We start from the raw sequence: 20,900 nt of genomic DNA on the forward strand, positions 1-20,900 counted from the left end.
TAACCTACCAATGTTTTCTTAGCAAATATATTCATGCATATCATATTCATTCACATTATCTCTATCCCCAGTAAGATTTTTAAAGCCATTACTGGATCTTCCATAAAATCACAGAACCAGTTTTCTTAAATTTGTTTGGTTGATGCTTTTAATGGTGAATTGCCAAAACTCTTATTATATTATTTCATACTATAAAATGCAAACATATACCCTCTAGTATAACGTTACATAGGTTTTCTTTGAATTTCTTTCTACAATGTCAAATACAGGTTTCCATTAAGGAGAGGGAAATCTAATGTTGGATTTCCCCTTTAGAAACTAACTTTTCACAGTAACAAAATATATATATGTCATATCTACCATAGAACTATTTTTTAGTTGAATATCACAGCAGACTCTAATCTAAGATTCGACTTTGTCATGGCTGCTTTTGAAGGGAAAAAAGTTGCCCTCCATTATTTCTCAACAAAATTGAAATGGCAAAAATGCTACATCCCAAAAGTTTATTTATATCGGAGGTGACAGTGAAAAGGATTATAGTTACAATTGCTGTTCTTCCTCAAACAGTTAGGCTCTAGCCCCTGCTGTGTTGTGACATAGTAGGCTGAGACAACTCCATTAGGAGTGTGTGTTGCTCCTCAGCAGTAGTCTTCAGGAGCAGATGGAGGGCTTTTTACCCAAATGCACCATGACTCCTGGCTTATATATGAGCATCTGGGATGTTTCCTAACTGGATGTGATGCACAATGCACTTAAATTTATCAAGTGTCCCACATGCAATTAAAGGCCTTGATAAATAATACCATGGCAAAGGCCTCACAGTTGAATTGAAAAGCAGCAAAGTGTGAGGGTCAAATGTTTCCGTAGGATTTCTATTTAACACATGCAATTGCTTATAATGGAATGTCCCTACCAACTTGCAGCAGTCATTTTCAAGAGAGCATAACCAAGAGTGCACTGAATAGACAATGACTTCTGCAAACATTAAAGTAAAGCCATTTTGTATATAAGTTCTAGTACAATAGGTTTTTTTTAAAAACAACAGCCCAGCACAAATTTAGACCCCAGAATTATAAATTCTGATCTGAGAAAAGCATACAGATCTTATATTGTCCATAAACCAAGTAATCTGCAGACGGTGGGGTTAAATAGCCACTGCTGCTGCAGACAGTAGGCATTATAACATTCCATTAGTCCATCCTTTGATGTGGGTTTTATCTCCTCTAAACTATGTCCTAGCCCAAGGATTTTCCTTTCACTGACTATTATGCAACTACCCAAATGAGAGAAGCGAATAAGTATCCCACAGCTTACAATGCAAGTGGAACATTTTCACAAGTAGTTGGATGTGTCAAAATATAAAGCTATCTTATTAAATTTTTGGTTTACCACGTTCAGTCAATGTCAGCTTCTTACTTTTAAGAGAAAACATGCAGAAGAAAAGAAACTCAGCAGGGTGGAATATATTTAATTTTATAAAAATTACAAATGTCTAGGATAAACATTTAAAGAAAATACTACGACATTGACTCTTAAGAACTGCGCTATTTTAAAAGGGATCACTCCCCCTTTTAACAAGCATGAAATTAAACAAAAATATTTGTAGTTTCAGTTAGAAGCCAGTTACTCACCAACAGATATTTATGAGACAAGTGACATTTGAAAATCCTCTGTGAATTGTGCTTAAGTATCTGGCAGTGCAAGTATGTCCCAATGACTTGAAATGAACAAGAGGTGATGTTTAGCAGTTGAGATTGCTCCATTTGTATTAGGGTAATAATGGCAGACATTATTCATATGATAAGAGAGTCTGTCATGCCATGCACTTGCAATGAACTGCCCAAAGAAGAATGAGATATTTGGCACTCTGAAAAAGCTCTTGATTATTTAATACAAAAGGTTACATTGCCACAATAATGAGGCTTTTGTTTGTGCATCTATTTTTATTCGGAAACATCAATACAAATTTATTATTAGACAACAATATATATGATTATATCTCAACCTTTTGGCACATAAGGTAGATCTATAGGAAATCCTTTGGGATTCCTATGTTTCAAGTGCCATGCAAATTCAATGGTAAAAGTCTAAAAAAAGTTTTGAAAAACACATAAGGGAAACTTGAGTTGCACTTTATTTAGATAGATTTGAATTTTATCATGTCGTACAAACTCACAATCCTAGTTTGTCAGAGGATAATACGCAGAGTGGAAAGGAAGTTTACCAACGTGGTAAGTTGAGACTGGGGGCTTAACATAATTACTTTAACAAACTATCAAATGTCTATGATAGATTGTCAAAACTACTTGAGAATAAAATATGCCTAGCAAATATAAATGTTTCTTTGTCACCCGGTTAGAAGTGATGGATTTACTATCCTAATAATAATTAGGAGTATAATGCTTTCATAAGGATCACATTTGTTACTGCTACATCCAACTGGCTTCCTTGATGTCATGTGGTGGAGTTATGCCAAAACTCTCATACTTACAGTGACTCATTTCACAAGCTGTGAAAGAATAAATAACTTGAACAATTTCCTCAGCCTTGGGGCAATTTCTGGTTGGAAAAATTAATAAGATCTCTTTCCCAAATTATAGCTTACCATGACAGAGAAATGTGGCCCAATGTCATTTTATATTTATTCTGCATAATATTTATCATGACTATGTCAAGAAAAGGGAGCTATATTCTAAACAAACAAACAAACAAACAAATAAAGTAAAATAACATTAAATCTAAAATAGTTTCAAAGTTTTGTCCATTACATCTCTATTATAAACAAAAACAAAATAATGATGGTGGATTGCACAATAATCTGCACAAATAATTTAAAAATCCAATGGATTTAATAGTTGTAGAGAGTAGTCATCTAACAGAGCTATGAATTCAATCAAGATTCATCAATTTATGCATCAAACATAAAATCAGAACAGACAGAAACAAGCTGTTTTTGTCTAAAAAGTTTGATAGGATGTGAGAGAAGAGAGACATTTAAACATGTGAAATGATGGAAAAATGAGACATTGATAACAGGGCTACATAGTGAAAAACCCTCCCTCTATTGGTCTGAAGACAGCAACATACATACATACATACATACATACATACATACATACATAGGCTATCAAAAGATTATCTGTACCTTCATGATTCTTAAAGTGTTTTGATCAGTGACACTTGCACAGTTTAGTACCTTATGTAAAATCAATAGACTTCAAAACATTTTCTCAGTAAGTAGTCGTCTCTGTATTTACAGCATCAAAAAGTTAAAGTAAAAGAACAAGAACAGACTAGCCCATCATTAAATTTGATGAAAGTCAAATGTATCACAAACTCCCCCCCCCACCCAACAAGGCTTTGAAGGCATGCAAAATTCCTTCTGCATGCCCCAAACATGTTTGGAATGATTCCCAGAATACACGATACCAACTTTTCAAATACACCTATCTCTTGTAGTTTTGATTTGCCTTCAGTGTTAACTGTAGAAGAAATTTAATAAGAATAATAATAAAAAAGGAATTTTCAAATATTAGGACAAACTCAACAATAAAATGGATCTCATGCTAGGCATACTTTTGGCCAGCTGAAGAAATAGTGGCAGTTGATAGTTAACATGAAATCTATAGGCATTTATCATTTAAAGCTTTGTGACATTTTAAAGAGCATTAAACTGGCTATTAATACATGGATGAATGAGTGATTGCTTGGGACCCCCTCCCCTTCTCAATGATTACAACAGGCAGGACAAAGAGGACAATTTAAATACAGTATATCCTTTCTTTTTCTTTTTTAAATGATTTTGGCCAAATGGTGTATCTTTCAAATCCTTCCACTTTCATGTAAATAACTATGTGGGGAAACAGGCATTTTATATATGTGCTTTAGCAATTGAGATCTCTGTCCCTGAATATATTTTAGAGCATTTTTCTGTGGGAAATACATGCAAGCACTGGATCGCCCATGTGAGTTACTGTGAATGTAATTCAGTTCAGGAAAAAAACCCTTTAATTTTATCTGGGAATGAGAAAGGAGGAGTTTTATTTCATATATAGTTACCTAACCAAATTCAAAGACTAGAGTGAAGGGTATAGATCCATTTCACTGAATTTTGGCTGGGCTCAATTTTTGGCTTACTGTGTGCTCAACAGATGTTCTCATTAAAATTTTCCTCATGATGTTTTTAAAATAAAATTAACTGAACTTAGAAATCTATAATTAGCACCACCTCACAGAACAAATCAGAACAAGTTTACTAAAGTACTCTATTTACAATGAGGGTGAGTTTACCCCCAGGGCTTGCTTTACTATTTTGTTTCAATTTTCGTGTAATTTCATCCATCACTTTTCTTCAATCCTCCAAAGATGATGGATAAAACACAGAAATAAATAGGACCAACTGTTCACAGATGCCTAAGGGAAAACATAATTTTGTTATAAATAATCCTTGGCACAAATCATGGAAATGCTATCTGAAAATTGTTTGTTGAATAGTTTATGAATAAGGGCTTTAGTTTAAAGTTTGCAAATAAGGTGCAGCATTCTCCATCCCCCAAGAACTTGGAACTGAATCCTTTAAGAAACTGAACAGACACACAAGCAGAAATCAAGGTTGCTTTATGTTCAAACAGAAGCCTCCTGGGACCTTGGCTTTTTATTTATATGTATATACAGAGAAAAATGTATGCACAAAAGATGAGACATATTTAAGAATTATTTTTTGTAAAATCTTGGCAAAAAGTGTTACAATGATTTATAGGAGGGTAACAATGTTTCATATATTGTATTTAGCAGCATACTCTCCAGGTCTTTAGATGAAGAAATAAGCAACTTTTGATACACATTCAGTCATCAGAAGTCACACCTCATTTGAAGAATTGTAATATTTTAAATGGAAAGTTTAAAAAGTATTCTACCATTAAATGTAATATGTATAAAATGACACAATTAAGATTTGAGGCAGGAAGAGAATGCAGGTACCATTAGAAGTGAATATTTGGAATTCAAGGTTAAATTGTGGGGTCCTTAGTGCTCTTTGAACTTTGTGGTTTTCTTGCAGATGTTTCATCATCAACTAGGTAACATAATCAGCCTTTGATGTTAGGTCATACAGTGTATGATGAGTCTACCTACTTTGGTAATGAAATGTCTGCAAGAAAACCACCAAGCTCAGAGAGCACCAAGGACCAAACAGAATGTAGGCAACATGTAGGTAACAGTAGATAGGAATTAGCACATTCTCAGCTAGTTCCAACTACTGGAATTAGCACAGCACTGTCCATAAAAGTAATAGCAATGTTTTATGTTACTTATGAATAATTGTGTATGCATACATTTTGACCCCAAAATGTTATCCTTAATTCATGGCAATCACAATTATATATTATTTATTTCAGAAACTGCCAGGAGTCCTCAATTATTCTAATAATGTAAATCATCTGTGATTTTGTCACTGGCAATAGAAAACATATTGTTCTTCTATTCTATTCTAACAGTGATGGTGAACCTTTTGGGCACCGAGTGCCCAAATCAGAACATGTATGTGCATGCATGCACATGTGCGCATGCTGGAGTCCAGAAACCCAAAGACCAGCTGGCCAGAGTGTATGTGCATGGTTTTCTGATTTCTGGTGCATGCATGTGCACCGGCCAGTACGTGTGTCCACAGAGAGGGCTCTGCATGCCACCTGTTGCAAGCATGCCATAAGTTCGCCATCACAGTACCAGAATATCATAAACCACTGATCAGGTATTATGTGGTTTGTTTCCCAAATATTTAAAGACCACAAGCCTATTTACTTGTGTTAGGTACCTTACCTTCTTAAACTTCTTAAAACTCGTGTTAGGTACCTTACCTACCTTAAACTTCTTAAAAGTTTCTTTGAAGATTTAATGCAGGAAAGTTTAATTTTTCTGGAAATTCACAAGTCCTAGTAGCATCAGCATTTTGGTTCTAATGTTTATTTTTATACAAAAATGTTGAAGTCTGTAACTCTTAGTAAGTATATCTATAATGGCCCTTATATGAAATATGAACACGATGAAGGGAAGTTGATATATTTTCTGGGTGACATTATAAGTGTCAGAATCATCAAACCATTCAAAATGATTTCTTTCCATGTCTTTTAATCTTTATTTAACTAAGCACAAGAAAGATTGAAAATTGGGGAAATACATACAGCAACAGTGAGATTCATTTCTACTTAAAGAAAGCATATGTGCAACCTTACCTGATCTGTCCTTGTACTAGAGGTCTGTTTTTTGTCCTGTTCATATTTGCATCAAATGGAACCTCAAAGAACTACAAAAGAAAAAAAAAGAAAGAAAAGAATTTTAAGAGATGCGTTCAAACTGTTGAAAGTATGAATTATTTTTTTCAGATGCCTGGTCTTCATGCAAAGAAAAAAAATTCAAGATACAACTGAAATAGTGCAATTTTATTTTACATATAACTTTTTCTACATTTCCTTAAAGGGCAGGGAAACTGCATGAACAAAAACTTTGAAAATAAGCCTACAGAATCCATTCTCCTCAGAGCTTTTGATAAATCTGACAATACTTCCATAAAAAACACCCTTATTTCTTCTGCCTATTTTTTTAAAAATAAAAGTGCACAATCAAGTTACTTGTTTTAAAGATTAATATTGTAGCAATTTAAGATCACCAAAATTTGAGCCTGTTACCCCATCAAGAGTCACTCATTCTAGCAAATGCTATTGCTACTACTGATTCAAGAGAATACTTTTCCACTCCAGTCAGAGGAATTAACATGACAGCTCAGCCTAATATAATCATACAAATCCATTTTGCAAAGAAAACATGTCCTATTAAAGCAAAACCTGGGGATACAAAAATGTCTATCATTTTTATTTATTCATGAAAACAATATAAAATAATTAGCAACAGGTTTCAGTAGGTATCAATCCTTTTTATGAAATTATTCATATGAATTTCAAAGATGACCTTGTGATCGTTCCTTTAACAGAAGACCTTAAACATTAAAAAAAACATATTTTGTTGTCTGAAAGCGGTAAGGCTTGCGTTCACAATAGGCAGATGTTCACAGTTGCTGACAGAAGAAAATAAGTGAGGTATCAGCTAACTCATGCTATGCTTTTGGTCACTGCTAATTAATATTATTTGCCATGCACAATTCATTATTTTTTAAGTGGGATAGACAAGCAAATCAGTGCAGGAATTGTAACTGTAGTAGTTTTAACTGATGCCAACCAGATACAGGGCAGGAATTTAAAAAAGGTTATGTTTGCACTGGCAATGAAAAAGTATTAAAATATCTGGGCCTTATTTTTCTTACATAGTAAGAAGAGTGATCCTTGAAAGAACTAATTTGAGGTGAATAGGACTGGCATTTAATATTTCATAGTTCAGCAAAAAAGAATACTGTTAGTAATAAAAACTTTCAGTAGAGACTATTCTAAGAATCATAACAAACTATCAACATTTAGACAATGTGTATAATTATTTTCAGTTTTATGAAAAAAATGGTACAATGTTACAAAACTCAAATGTTGAAGATAAAAATGGATTAAAGCAACTATTTTTATTAGATTATTGTACTGGGAAAAATATTATATTGTATTGTATTGTATTGTATTATATTATATTATAATATTGATGGATAAACAGATTTCTGTATTAGTTATTTATTCCATTATCAATAATTTTGACTCTCACATCTCCATCTAGTCACACCAAGAAAATATTTTATTATTCATAAATACATGGAATGTGTCCACAATAAAAAAGCATTCCAGTGTAGTTGAATGATAAGCGATGGAGAAGGAAAAAAGAGAAATATTTACGTATCTTTACTATTAAATAAGATAATAGCCACTAACTTGCATTTCTATAATAGAGAATTCAAATAGGATGTGGCTATCAATTGTTCCAAATCACATTTTTTTTTATTTTTAGCTTCAGTAAGGATTCTTTTGAACACCAGATGTTGTGAGAATATTCCTGTCATCTTAGGATTGTGCTCTTACAGAAGCATTTTGTTGACCACAATGGGAACAAAAATGATAGATTAAATGAGTCTAAGTCTAATCCAGCACATCATTTTTATGTTTCTACACATGAAAGTACTCAAAATTTTGTTTCATAATGCAGAAGATACAATTTGGCTTTTTAAATAATTCAGCTGCTAAAATTCTTCAAGTTTAGGAATTAAAAGTAACATATTCCTTGGGCCTATCCAGTATCATTGCTCCATTTTCTCTAGGTGGGTATAGTGGGTGTGAGGGAAGACTGTAGGGATACTGTATATTAAACCTAGTCCCTAATGTGTTTCCTTAATTTGTCTTTCTGTGATACTTAAAAGTAATTTTTATAAATAGACAGTACCTAAGAAAAAGTGTTTAGACAACCACTTCAGATCCTTATAATGTCAGCAAGGTATCAGTTATCAGATTTTCTATACCTCCCACCAGATGTTTGGGGACAAAAGTACCCCTCTAATTTTCCTCAAAAATTTATTTCAAATGTCGTTTATTTCTAGTTACAAGCAGGGGGTAAAACTTGGTTTTAGATTAGATGATTAGAGACTTGATAGTTTTGTTGGTTTTAGAAAATAAAAAAAAACCCTGTAAGATGAAACCTGGATAAATAAATATTTTAGCTGCTTACAAAAAGCTGTTTCCTCAGGAAGTCTGAATGCATCATTTAATTTGACCGAAACAGAATATTACCTTTCCTACAATTCCGGCAATTTCAACAGCAGGAGGATGTAGAGAGAATTAAATATACAGTGATAGAGCATTAATCCTCATAACTTGGCTGTGATATTAAAAATATATGGAACTTTTGAAATCAGTAGAAATAAATATTTAAATCATGATGTTGAGAAAAACCACATTAAATATGACTTGTGGGTAAATTTCTGTAAAAGATCATTCCCATTACATAGCTTTCATTGAATTGACAACCTAATTACATTTTGTGGTTCTAAAAGTGTGAGGTCAACTGCTATTTTATTGTTTTAATGTTAGGAACAATCATATGTTTCTCATCAGTTTTCTTCTGGACTGGCCTTCACTTATCATGTTTATAAAAGAATTAGAACTGTGTAAAAATGTCAGATTTTGCATAAAATATAAAACTGATGCTTTATCAATCAGATTTAGAACCAGATTAAAGAGCTCTCTTGCTCAGTGGTTTTCAGATGGTAGGTCATGACTCACATATAGGTTATGGGACAACTTAAGACACTGCCAAAATTTTCTCTTTTAGTGGCTATTAAATGTCTTTGGTGAGTCACTCTAAAAAGAAAATAATACTTATATATCTATTCAGTGAAGTAGAGAAAAAGATATACAAGGGAAAGGGAGAAATAAAAAATAATTGTGACATGTAAAAGATTCATGACTTATTTGCTAATAAAGGGCTGGATCTATAGTACAATAAGAATATAAGAAAAAACTGTTCTGAATCAGATCAAAGATTTAATTACTATGGCTTTCTGTTTCTACTATGACTACTACTGAAGCTAACAGGGGAACTAAACAAGCTGGACAACAGTAACATCCTGGTCATGTTGGTCAGCAAGGGTAAAAAAATGGATGAAATTAAAATAAACAGCTTTTACAAAAAAAAATCTACTGAAAAACTAGTGTTTTATGTTCTATCATACTGTATAATTATAGTTTAAAGTTACTGAAATTAATATCTTATTGTAATATTGATTTTTTTTAGGGATGCAGAGGTTAAGTGGCTAAGACGCTGAGCTTGTCAATCAGAAAGGTTGGCAGTTTGGCAGTTCGAATCCCTAGCACCGTGTAACGGAGTGAGCTCCCATTACTTGTCACAGCTTCTGCCAATCTAGCAGTTTGAAAGCATGTAAAAATGCAAGTAGAAAAATAGGAACCACTTTTGGTGGAAAGGTAACAGCATTCCGTGCACCTTCGGTGTTTAGTCATGCTGGCCACATGACCACAGAGATGTCTTCGGACAGTGCTGGCTCTTTGGCTATGAAACAGAGATGAAAAGAGTCGGGAACGACTAGCACATATGTGCAAGGGGAACCTTTACCTTTACCTTTAATATTTATTTTTAGGCCTGTGCATCCTTTGAAAAATGATTTGGTAAATATGTTTTAGAATCTGGAACACCCAAGTGCAGAACTCATTTAAAACAGCTCATCTTTTTTTTTCAGAGGTCTATGCAAATTTGAAAAAAAAATGCTGCTAGAGGTGCAGTAATGGCACTCTTGTATATTCTAAAGGCATTCTTCCAAATCATTTTCAAAGGATGCCCAATCTACAGAATTCTATATTTAAGCACTGTGTGAGTACTCTGTTTCTTTTGGATCTCCCATTAACTCATTTCATTAGATAACCCTGAGTTCTAACATGAGAGGAACAAAATCTTATCTTTGTCTAATGTCTGTCTAAGTCTATAAAGTTGCTTTCCTTAAAAAAATTAAAGTGATATACTTGATAAGGGAATATTATCAGAGGCATTTAATCAGGTTTATATTGCAATTACACCAGAATCAGGTAAAGATCATACTCAATGTGCTAATTATCATCCAATCTCGCTGATTAATGTTGATGAAAAAATTTAACAGCAATCATGAATTAATAGCTATCAACCAGATTACAGTAAGTGATATTGTTCATTATTAAGAATTATCAAGCAGAGTTTATAAAAACTAGGTAAGCAGCAGACAATATTAGATTAGTTGTATATTTACCACACTTCAATAAAAAATAAAGCTCTATTTGTAATTTTGTCATTAGATGCTGAAAAAGCCCTCAACAAAAGATATAGATAACACATGTCTGCTATACTAAATGTTTGAAATCCATCAGAAGGATCAACTTTCCAGACAAAAGGAAACTAATTCTCCTGGGGGGGGGGGGTGCATAAAAATGTCCATAAAGTGATAGGCTTACTTACTTATTTTTTATTATTTTTAATAGTTTTAAGATCACTTTTTGCCTATATATTTTTAAGATTATTTTGTATGTTTTGACTAATCATTATGGGAAACAATAGTCTACAACACATACTGAGCAAATCTTGAAAACATCCTATACTATTTCATCAAAGAAAAATCTCAGAAATCTTTTGGGAGTAGGAATAGTAGAGAATGTTTGATTTAAGAAACTGCACCTAACACCTGCCTGTCCTCAGGATATGAACATAAAGCAGAACCAATGGGATTAGAAGTTGGCCTTTTTTGAAACTTTTAGGCAGCTAAAAACATATTCAATGCAACTAATTTTTCTATTTATAAATTTCTTCATTATTTTCCACTTCAAATTAGCATTAAATTAAAAACAAGTTCAACATGCATCTAAGGTATGCTAAACTGAAACAGAATACAGAAAGTTCAACAGAAAGCTTAGGCTTTCACTTGAACTAAAAACTAGATAGCCACAGCCTGTCTACAATATTTACACAAAAATCTGCAATTATTTGATCTTCTCAAATAGAAAGAAACTACTCTGTCCCCAGTCAATTTGGTAAAATATTAACTCTGTATTTTTCCAATTAAATGTTAAAGCTTTGCTATAGTTCTTACCCAAAATATACAACATTATGTATGAATAATCTAAATGAAATAGTTTCAAGATGCACTTAAAAGTATATGCACTATATGTGTATGGGGGCAAGCTTGGAATTAATTTACATGTGAGTATGTAGGCTAAGTCAGTTATATAATCAAGTAACATTCACAAAGCTTTTCTGTTTAAGGAACATTTTGGAGGATTAGAGGCTATAGTGCACCCAGGGTTTGCTCTCTTCTTATAGCAGATTAGATAGTATTGCCTGTTAGATACAGAAACACGCCTCTGATTCAAGTATTACCTGATTCAAGTACTTTGCATTATTGTGTATTCTGCCTTTAACACTTGTATTCAAACACAAAAGTAAGAGGTAGCTCTAAAGTGACATATAATTGATGGGTATATGGAATATGGAAAAATTATCAAAACATCTTTCCAATTAAGAAAAAATATGGTTTTTAAAAATAAATAAACACATAAATAAATAAATAAATTTCTGCATTTTCAAAGTTGGTGAAATCCTAATGATAGAGCAAAATATAACAAAATTCACACTTAATACTATACATACAAAAGAGTTCAACTTTTCAGAAAATTGATGCTTGATTCCTTTCAGCATAGAACAAACAATAAAGAACATTGTTCTTTATTTAGCAAGAACAATGGCTGCAAATTAATAAAAAATAATAATCTCCAAGACAGTTATGACAGAGAAAACAGAAAACTGTAGGTTATAAATGATGAAAAGTAGAGCAGGTTGATAAACATGTGTACCTTGGTAGAATGTTTACCGAAGACAGGAAAATGTGTACAGAAAATTTAAGTGATGTAAATACTGATAGAAAGGAGAAGACAGTTTATCTCTGGCCTCTGGTACGGAATGAATGTTTGTCGAATGAAGCAAAAATGGCTATGTCTAAGAGAATTCTTTTGGCACTTATTATTTGGACCTGAGAGTAGATGCACTGGAAATGTAACACTAAAGGTGTGTGTGTGTGTGTGTGTGTGTTTGTGTGAATACCCTCATCCTCCCAAAAAAGAATGCTGAATAAAAGTGGACTAAAAGAAAGAATGAGTAAGAAGTGAGTGAATGAAAGAAAAAAAGAAGCAGTCTGGCCATTTAGAGAAAAATAATAATATCAGCTTTGTAAAACCAATGTAGAAAATGTGGAAAAGTTGAGGGGAAAGGAATGATGGAGAAATGATGCTGACAAGATGTTCAAAGAGAGGTTAGAAGTGTAAATAGGAAAATATGATATATGCATTCTATGTGAGGATGAGGTAGAAGCAAAATTGCTTTGCAAGAATAGAAGATGTATAGTAAACAGTGTTAGTTTTTGCTATATTTCCTATTCTTTCCCCTCATTTCCTGCTTTATTTGTTCACCGTTTTCCCTGGTTTTCTACATTTTGCATTATAGTAGAAGAACTAGTATGGTGGACTTGAGTGTACATTTGTATGATACTAGGAATTGTGAATCATCAATTTTAAAGCAATATTTTTTTAAAACCATCTGAGCAATGTAGAATAGTTGTCAAACAACATTATCCATTAAACTGTGGATCTGCTCAGCACCTAAATTTTCATATGCTAAAAATACGATTTGAGACTCTCCTTGTGATATTAATTTTTCTGAGTATTTTAAAGTGAGATTGGAGTTTCTTTTGATTACTGTTTTTAAGAAATAGAGATTGCTGTCTTGGATGTATTGGGCCATTTTATCCTCTCTATGTTTGCTCTGAGCTACTCTAAATGTTAATAATGACCAGTGTTGCTTTTCACTTATATTATGTTTCAAATTTTTTACTGGCTGAATTACAGTAATCTGAGGGCTTACATAGTTTTTCTTTTCCTATTTTTTTAACAATAAACACATTGTTAAGCAGAGAAACTAGGTGGGTTAATTCTAAACAGCTTAAATAAATTGAATTTATACTGAAAAATTAGACGAAGAAAAATATATGCTATTGCTCAAGGCATAGAAATATTTTTATAAGGTTTAAAATCTTATCTAATTTAAGCACTGAAACATACATAACATTTCTAATACCTACATGTTGTACTTTTATATAAGCTTGATGAGGTTTATAAAATATAAAATGCTATTTGAATAAAGTTATTTAATGTCAGATATTGTGTAAAAAAGACACATATCACAAAAATCAACACTCATAAGCAGGGGCATCTTTGTCTAAAGAAGAAATGGAAAGTAGCTTGAAGTGAACAGCATGAGCAAAAAATCTACAGATATGGCTAATAGTCATTAGAGTTTGGACTGGAAACACTGAAGGTAGATTGAGCTATCAATCATTGAAAGCATATTCTTGCAATAACTAATGAATCCAGTTGTAAGGTGCCTGTGGAAAGCTTTGAGCTGAAAGATATCAGTAAGTTAAATAACTTAAATATTTTGCACAGTTAATTTTTCTAGCATTCAAAAGCTACAATTCACAGAGGCTGCTAAATGTTTCACACTATGCTGGAGTTAAACTATTTATTATTTAAATAAAGACTTTATTTACCTAGAGAGATTTCTGTTATAATTATCACTGCTGTCTATATTCCACCTGATGCAAATATTAGCGCAGTGCTCTCTAAGTTACATTTCGCCATCGAGAGGCAGCAGCAAACTTACCCTGAGGGTGGTTTTATCGTGGCTGGGGATTTTAATCAAGCCAATCTAAAGTCTGTTCTCCCTAAGTTTGTGCAGTATGTGCAGTGTACCACCAGAGGTAAGAATACTCTAGACCATATGTACTCAAACTTAAGACAGGCATATAGAGCAATCCCCCTCTCCCATCCGGGTACGTCTGACCACATCTCTCTGCTACTGTGCCCAAAATATATCCCCCTTAGGAAAAGGATACGACCAGTCTTGAAAACTGTCAAAATCTGGCCGGAGGGAGCACTCTGCCAGTTGCAGGACTGCTTTGAGACTACCGAGTGGAGTATATTTGAACATTTGGAGCTGCAAGAATTCACTGACACGGTACTCTCATACATTAAAACATGCACAGACAATGTAACAGTGAATAAGCGCATCAGAGTTTACAGTAATCGTAAACCCTGGATGTCAGCAGAGGTACAATCACTTCTGAGAGCCCGAAACTTCACCTTCAAGGCAGGAAACGAAGACAAATACAATGAAACCAGGGCAAACTTGAGAAGAGGCATTAAGGCGGCTAAACAGAAATACAAACAAAAGGTAGAGAAGTATCTGGAAGATAATAACTGAAGACAGGTGTGGCAGGGGCTACAACACCTAACCAACTCTAAGGGCAATACAAAAAAAATAGCTAATGCTAATGCCTTGCTAGTAGAGGAGCTAAATAGCTTCTTCACCCACTTTGAGGTCAAAAGATCAGTCTCTGTGGCTCTAGCCCAAAGGCCCTCTGACTTCCAGCCACTCACCCTGGATGAACATCAAGTGAGAGCTGAGCTGAAGGTTGTAAATCCCAACAAAGCTGCAGGTCCAGATGGGATATTGGGGAAAGTGGTAAAAACCTGTGCTGACCAACTAACAGGGGTCCTGACAAGGATTTTTAACCTCTCCCTGCAACAGGCTATAGTCTCAGCATGTTTGAAAGCAGCCACAATTATCCCAGTTCTGAAGAAAGCAGCCATAAAAAGCTTGAATGACTATAGACCCATTGCACTGACAGCTGAAGTGCTTTGAGAGACTGATCCTACAATACCTCAGGTCCTGTCTTCCACCAAATTTTGATCAACACCAGTTTGCTTATAGAAGCAACAGGTCGACTGGGGATGCCATCACCAATGCTCTACATATTGCACTAAGCCACCTTGAGAAATCTAGGAATTATGTCAGAATGCTTTTTATAGACTATAGCTCAGTCTTTAACACCATCTTACCAAGAATTCTCATTGAAAAGTTGACTGACCTGAATTTCCCTCCCCTCACTTGTGAATGGATCAAAGACTTCCTGATGGATTGTCCACAAACAGTAAGGGTTGGGTCCTTGACATCTTCCACACTGAAGCTCAGCACAGGCTCCCCTCAGGGCTGTGTGCTCAGCCCATACCTGTACTCGCTGTATCCATATGACTGCATATCCTCTGATCCATCCAACATCATAATAAAGTTTGCAGATGACACAACAGTGCTGGGTCTCATAACTAGAGGGGATGAATCAGCATACAGGGAAGAAGTCCAGAAGGTATCCGTATGGTGCTTAAGAAACAACTTACATCTAAATACTAGTAAGACAAAGGAGATGGTGCTAGATTTCCGGAAGCACATAGAGGAACCTGCCCCATTGTATATTGAGTGGGGGCTGTGTGGAGAGGGTTTTCTCTTTTAAATTCTTGGGGGTGCTTATTAGTCAAGATCTCACCTGGAAAAATAACACGTCTCTGGTGATTGGAAAGGCCCAACAGAGACTTCATTTCCTTAAGAGTCCTGCGAAAAAATCAGGTGGAACAACAGCTGATGACCACTTTCTATCGGTCCACCATAGAAAGTGTCCTCACATATTGTATTACAGTATGGTATGCTGGTTTAACAGCTGCGGACAGGAAGGCACTACAGAGAGTGATCAATTCGGCCCAAGAAAACATTGGTTGCCCTCTGACACCACTGGATGACATCGCCAGATCTCGCTGCTGTAGCAGAGTAAGGAAGATACTCAGAGATGATTCACACCCTGACCAGTGTCTCTTTGAACTTCTACATCAGGCAGAAAACATCAAAGTATAGCCAGCCAAACAAACAGGTTTAAAGATAGTTTCTATCCTTGGGCTGTGAGACCTTTAAAAGAACCACAATCACTCCATGCACACGCTAGTTTTCTTTTCTTTTTCTTTCTTTTTTCATTTCTGTTATAATTTTGCACCAGTGAGGTTAAAACCAATTTCGTTGTATTTAAGTACAATGACAATAAAGATTATACTTATACTTATACTGGCATACATTAACAATTTTTCACATCTTCAAAGCAACATAAAGCACTGCTAAAATTAGTTTTGAGTATCCTTGCAGGGGGTTAATTATTCCAATTTCATCGAGAAAATGCAAAAGATATGCTACTAAGAAAGCAAAATTACACGATTGTTCAACCTGAGAAGACAGATAGGTACATACATACACACTTCAGAAATGCCATTAGAATTCAATGTTCTTCAGACCTTTCTACTGAATTATTTAAGACAAAATACTTCTGTAATGTAGACAAATTAAGTGTTTATTTTCAAACAGTGAAATTTGGGGAAACAAATTTTAAATTATAATTTATTTTTTTATCATGCAACATAAAAGTAATAGCTATGGTAAAGAACAACAAAATGACCACAAAAAGTTCAATGTAGGGCATAGTTATTCTTATGGGAAAAACAGTCTGTGTTTTGTTGAATGCTAGGTTACTGAAATAAAAAAGAGTGTAGCAGGCTGTATTCTAACAATTCTGAACCTATAATGTTCATCCAGAATTTTGAGTGAAACAGCGACTATCCCTTGAGCACTCAGTTCATTCTATTCAACATAGCTAGGAATTTGAACTTGCATCAAAACATAATTTCTAATCTAGGTTTGGAAGGATGGGTTTAAATTATAGTTTCTTGATTTGCACACTCAGAGGCAATTGATTTCTCTCAGAAGGCAAAGGAATGGGGAAATATTTTTTTCATCAAGACATGCTAGGAACATTTTTCTTTCTTATTTCACTTGGGGCTATAGGGGTTGTTTATTTATTTGATTTATTTATTAAATTTGTTTGCTGCCCATTTTTGCCAGAAGGTGATTCCAGGTGGCTTGCAACATTAAGAGCAATAAAACAATAAAAGTAAATATTTCTAATAACATTAATTAAAAATTAAAATACAAATTATAACTAAAAGATGGAGAAGGATGGAGCAGGGGTGAGATGGTATCTGCTATTAGTCCATCAACCATCTCCATCATGATACTCTCCATTGGCCCCCAAGCCAGCTGGCATACCTAGGTCTTCAGGCCCTTATGGAAGGTTAGGAGGGTGGGAGTAGACTTCACTCTGAGGACAGGATGCAAAGGCCCTTCTAGCCATCATTGCCACTTGCTTTTTAAGCAGGAGTCATGAGTCCAGGAAGACCTCCAAACTGCACACTGGGTTTCTCTCGGACAGTACCCCTCATCTAACATCAAATGACATATTCATAGAATCTGAAGGCCTCAAAACCCAAAGTCACTCAGTCTCCCCAGGGTTGAGATGAAATCTTTGTTCCCTATCCAGACTCTCATAGCTTCCAGGCACCGGGATACAACATTCATAGCATTGCTTAATTCATCAGGGACAGAAATGTACAATTGGGTAATTGGGTGTCATCAACATACTGATGATATTCTACCCTATGACAACAAGTTAGCTCACCTAGCATCCTTAAACAAAAGGAGGGAAAATACTGAACCCTGTGACATCTCCTAGAGCAGGGACCAAAGGATGGGATTTATCCTCCGCAATCACTGCCAAGTGATATTGGCCCTGGAGGAAAGAGGTGGACCAGAACAACACTGTGTTATCCATCCCCAATCCTCAGAGCTAATCCATAGTTGATAGTATTGAAAGCTCTGTGAAGAAGTTAAGTAGGGCAAGGATGGATGCATAAGATGTGTAACATTTGTTTTGCCCTCGCCAGATATTAGCCAATTATGTTTCTGTCCCATACTCAGAGTGAGATTCAGATAATCCACTTCCTTGAAAGTGTTCTGAAATTACTGTGCAACCATCTTCTCAATCACCTTCCCTTCAAAGTAGACATTAGTTACTGGACAAAAAAAATGTCACTCTTTGTAAAGAGTATTGAACTAGGGGACAATGCAGATGATATGGCAAATCAATCTCAACTAGAATGCAGCAAAAAAATCTTTAAAGCATATTTTTGAAAAATGCTATCTACATTTTGGCAATGGTTGTATGTCATAGTCAACTATAATAAACTCATAAACTACTGTATTTGAACAGAAAAACTGTTGCACTTAATTCTAAGGTTATGACATTTGAAAACCACATTAAAATTGTGATATCCATATCTAAATAGCTACTTGAGAATATTTTTTTCAAATACAGTTAAAATGAAACTTAAGTCCTGCTACCTTGAAACTCGACAAAAAAGATTAAAGGTTAAATTCATGAAATCCAATTAAAGTAAGACACCCATCATGTTTTACTGGGCCCCTAAAGCAAAAGACTGATACAATGGGCGGAAAAAAATTAAGCACTATATCATATGTTGAGTAATAAAATTAGCAAACCTAAGTAAGGTTCAAATACAGCCATTATACACATCTGGGCAAAAAAGGAGGGAACAAATCATTAAGCAATCCGAGAATCCCCAAACAAAGAAACTGTAAAATTCTGAACTGTAAAAGAAAGGAAACATATTTAATCCCTCTGGAGTTTAAGTATGTATTTCAACTGGGTTATCCCATTGCTCAAAAGAACACAAAAACACTCAAAAGCTACAGACATTCAATATATCCACTGTGTTACTGTAGGCAAAAAGCCAAATAGCTTCAGTACCCAACAGCCTTGGCACCTGTTGGTTTTGTCATCAACAAATATATTACCATTTCTCTGGCAGAGGGAAGCTAACACCATATTAGAAATGCTTGCTTATCTCTACAGAAGGCAAAAGAGGCAACTGGCATGTGCTTTAAGGGGATTTTTGTAAACTGGAGGATCTGGTTATAAGTAAAAACTTTATAAATACTTGATATTTGCCTCTATTTCATTTTCTGCATGCCCCCCAAATATGGGGATATTACATAAAGTATAATTTTTGCAGCCTAGGCTACATTTCATCTTCCCTTAACTAAATTACCTATGTGCATCCTCCAAATGTAGTCCAAATTAAAAATTTGCAGGGAAATTGAGAGATAGATTTCTACTCAGAAAATAGCTTATCTATTTTTATGCTATAGAAATTTCACCTGGTAAATGAAGTATGTAAATAAGAAATGGTAGCAAGAGAAAAAAACCCTTTAATTAATCCAGTTTCTAGCAGGAAAATGTATACATTTCTACTTCACCAGATTCAAGTAATACTTCCATTTATTTATACATCTTATGAGACACAGCAAGAAATATAGGAAAAAGAATACTTTCCTGTGGAGGCATTACTAATTCAATTCAGCTATCATCAGCAATACTTATTAATATCCTAAAGTTAATCTAAAGAGAAGATTTGTATATGGTCTTATCAAGTGTAAAAACAAAAATCAAACATTGGTTAGATATGACAGATGATATGACAGATCAGAACTTCTTGCTGTTGAAACATAGCAAGATCTAGATGAAAAAGTGTATTGTAGACTAACACTAGAATAATAAAAGCAGTAAAAGGAGTAATGTTATTAATGAATATTTGAAAGAAAGCAACAATAGAGTAGTAAAAGGTGCTATATGCACATTGACAGCTAAAATTTTAAAGTACATAGGATTCAGAGAGAGAGTCCCTAAATATTGATAGGCTGTAAAGTTATAGATAATTCACTGATAGGAAACTGTGTTGATTGATAAAAGACGAATTTAGGTGAACCTCCAGAATAAGAAATAACCACAATGAATCCAAATCTTTATGAATTGTAGTGCAGCGAGGACAGAGATTGATTCATTAATTCTGTTCTTAGTACTGATACAAATAAGAACAACGTTATGATGAATTGTTTCCACTGTTTTCAGTGGAATGCTTATTGTAAAGATCACTGAGTATTCATGAAACAATACTCATTTAAATAACTCATAAACTGATATACTGTGGTTCTTTATGGAAATAATTTTCTGTTTATTGCTACCAAATCAGAATTTGTCACTGAACAAGAGTTAAAACAGTTTAATATTTTAAACATGATAGATAAGAAATGCTTTTAAAGGAAATTCATTCTCTCTCTCTCTCTCTCTCTCTCTCTCTCTCTCTCACACACACACACACACACACACACACACACACACACACACACACACACACACACACACACTTTTGAAACCTACCAAGGAAACAATTAGATTACCTAGATGAACCAATCATACCAAGATGAAGAAAGCATACAACAATAAATGTTGAAAATGTCCCAACAAAGAAGGAACATTTTAGTGTACATGGTGGTTATGCAAAAAGACATAAAGGAACTGGAAAGAAATACACCAACACATCTAGAAAATTCTGAAAATAAAGTTCAATTAAAACCACAAAGTTTATTAGGTATTATCCCAGAGAAAATAAATGAACAATTACACAATTTATTAAGATATATCTGATATATCTAGCAAGAATCAATCTCCCTGACTACATCTGCCCATCAGATCAGATCCAGCAGAAGAGGTATACTACAGTCCTGTCTGCCACAGAGCTGCATTTGGTGAGATGTAGGACAAAGGC

The 20,900-nt window shown here is 34.3% G+C and overlaps 1 protein-coding gene across 3 annotated transcripts in view; it reads right to left on the reverse strand.

Annotated features, from left to right (window-relative positions):
- Positions 1-20,900, reverse strand: part of COX10 (cytochrome c oxidase assembly factor heme A:farnesyltransferase COX10) — a 113,750-nt gene that overhangs the window by 27,536 nt on the left and 65,314 nt on the right. For all 3 annotated transcript variants that reach the window (XM_087709814.1, XM_087709815.1, XM_087709816.1), the window contains exon 5: positions 6,231-6,301. In XM_087709814.1, coding sequence (XP_087565940.1) covers positions 6,231-6,301 — 71 coding nt within the window. The remainder of the gene's footprint in view (positions 1-6,230; positions 6,302-20,900) is intronic.

Source organism: Thamnophis sirtalis, unplaced genomic scaffold (assembly GCF_051295495.1).
Source record: "Thamnophis sirtalis isolate CommonGarterSnake01/CBP01778 unplaced genomic scaffold, rThaSir2_p1.2 scaffold_3, whole genome shotgun sequence".
NCBI classification, from domain to species: domain Eukaryota; kingdom Metazoa; phylum Chordata; class Lepidosauria; order Squamata; family Natricidae; genus Thamnophis; species Thamnophis sirtalis.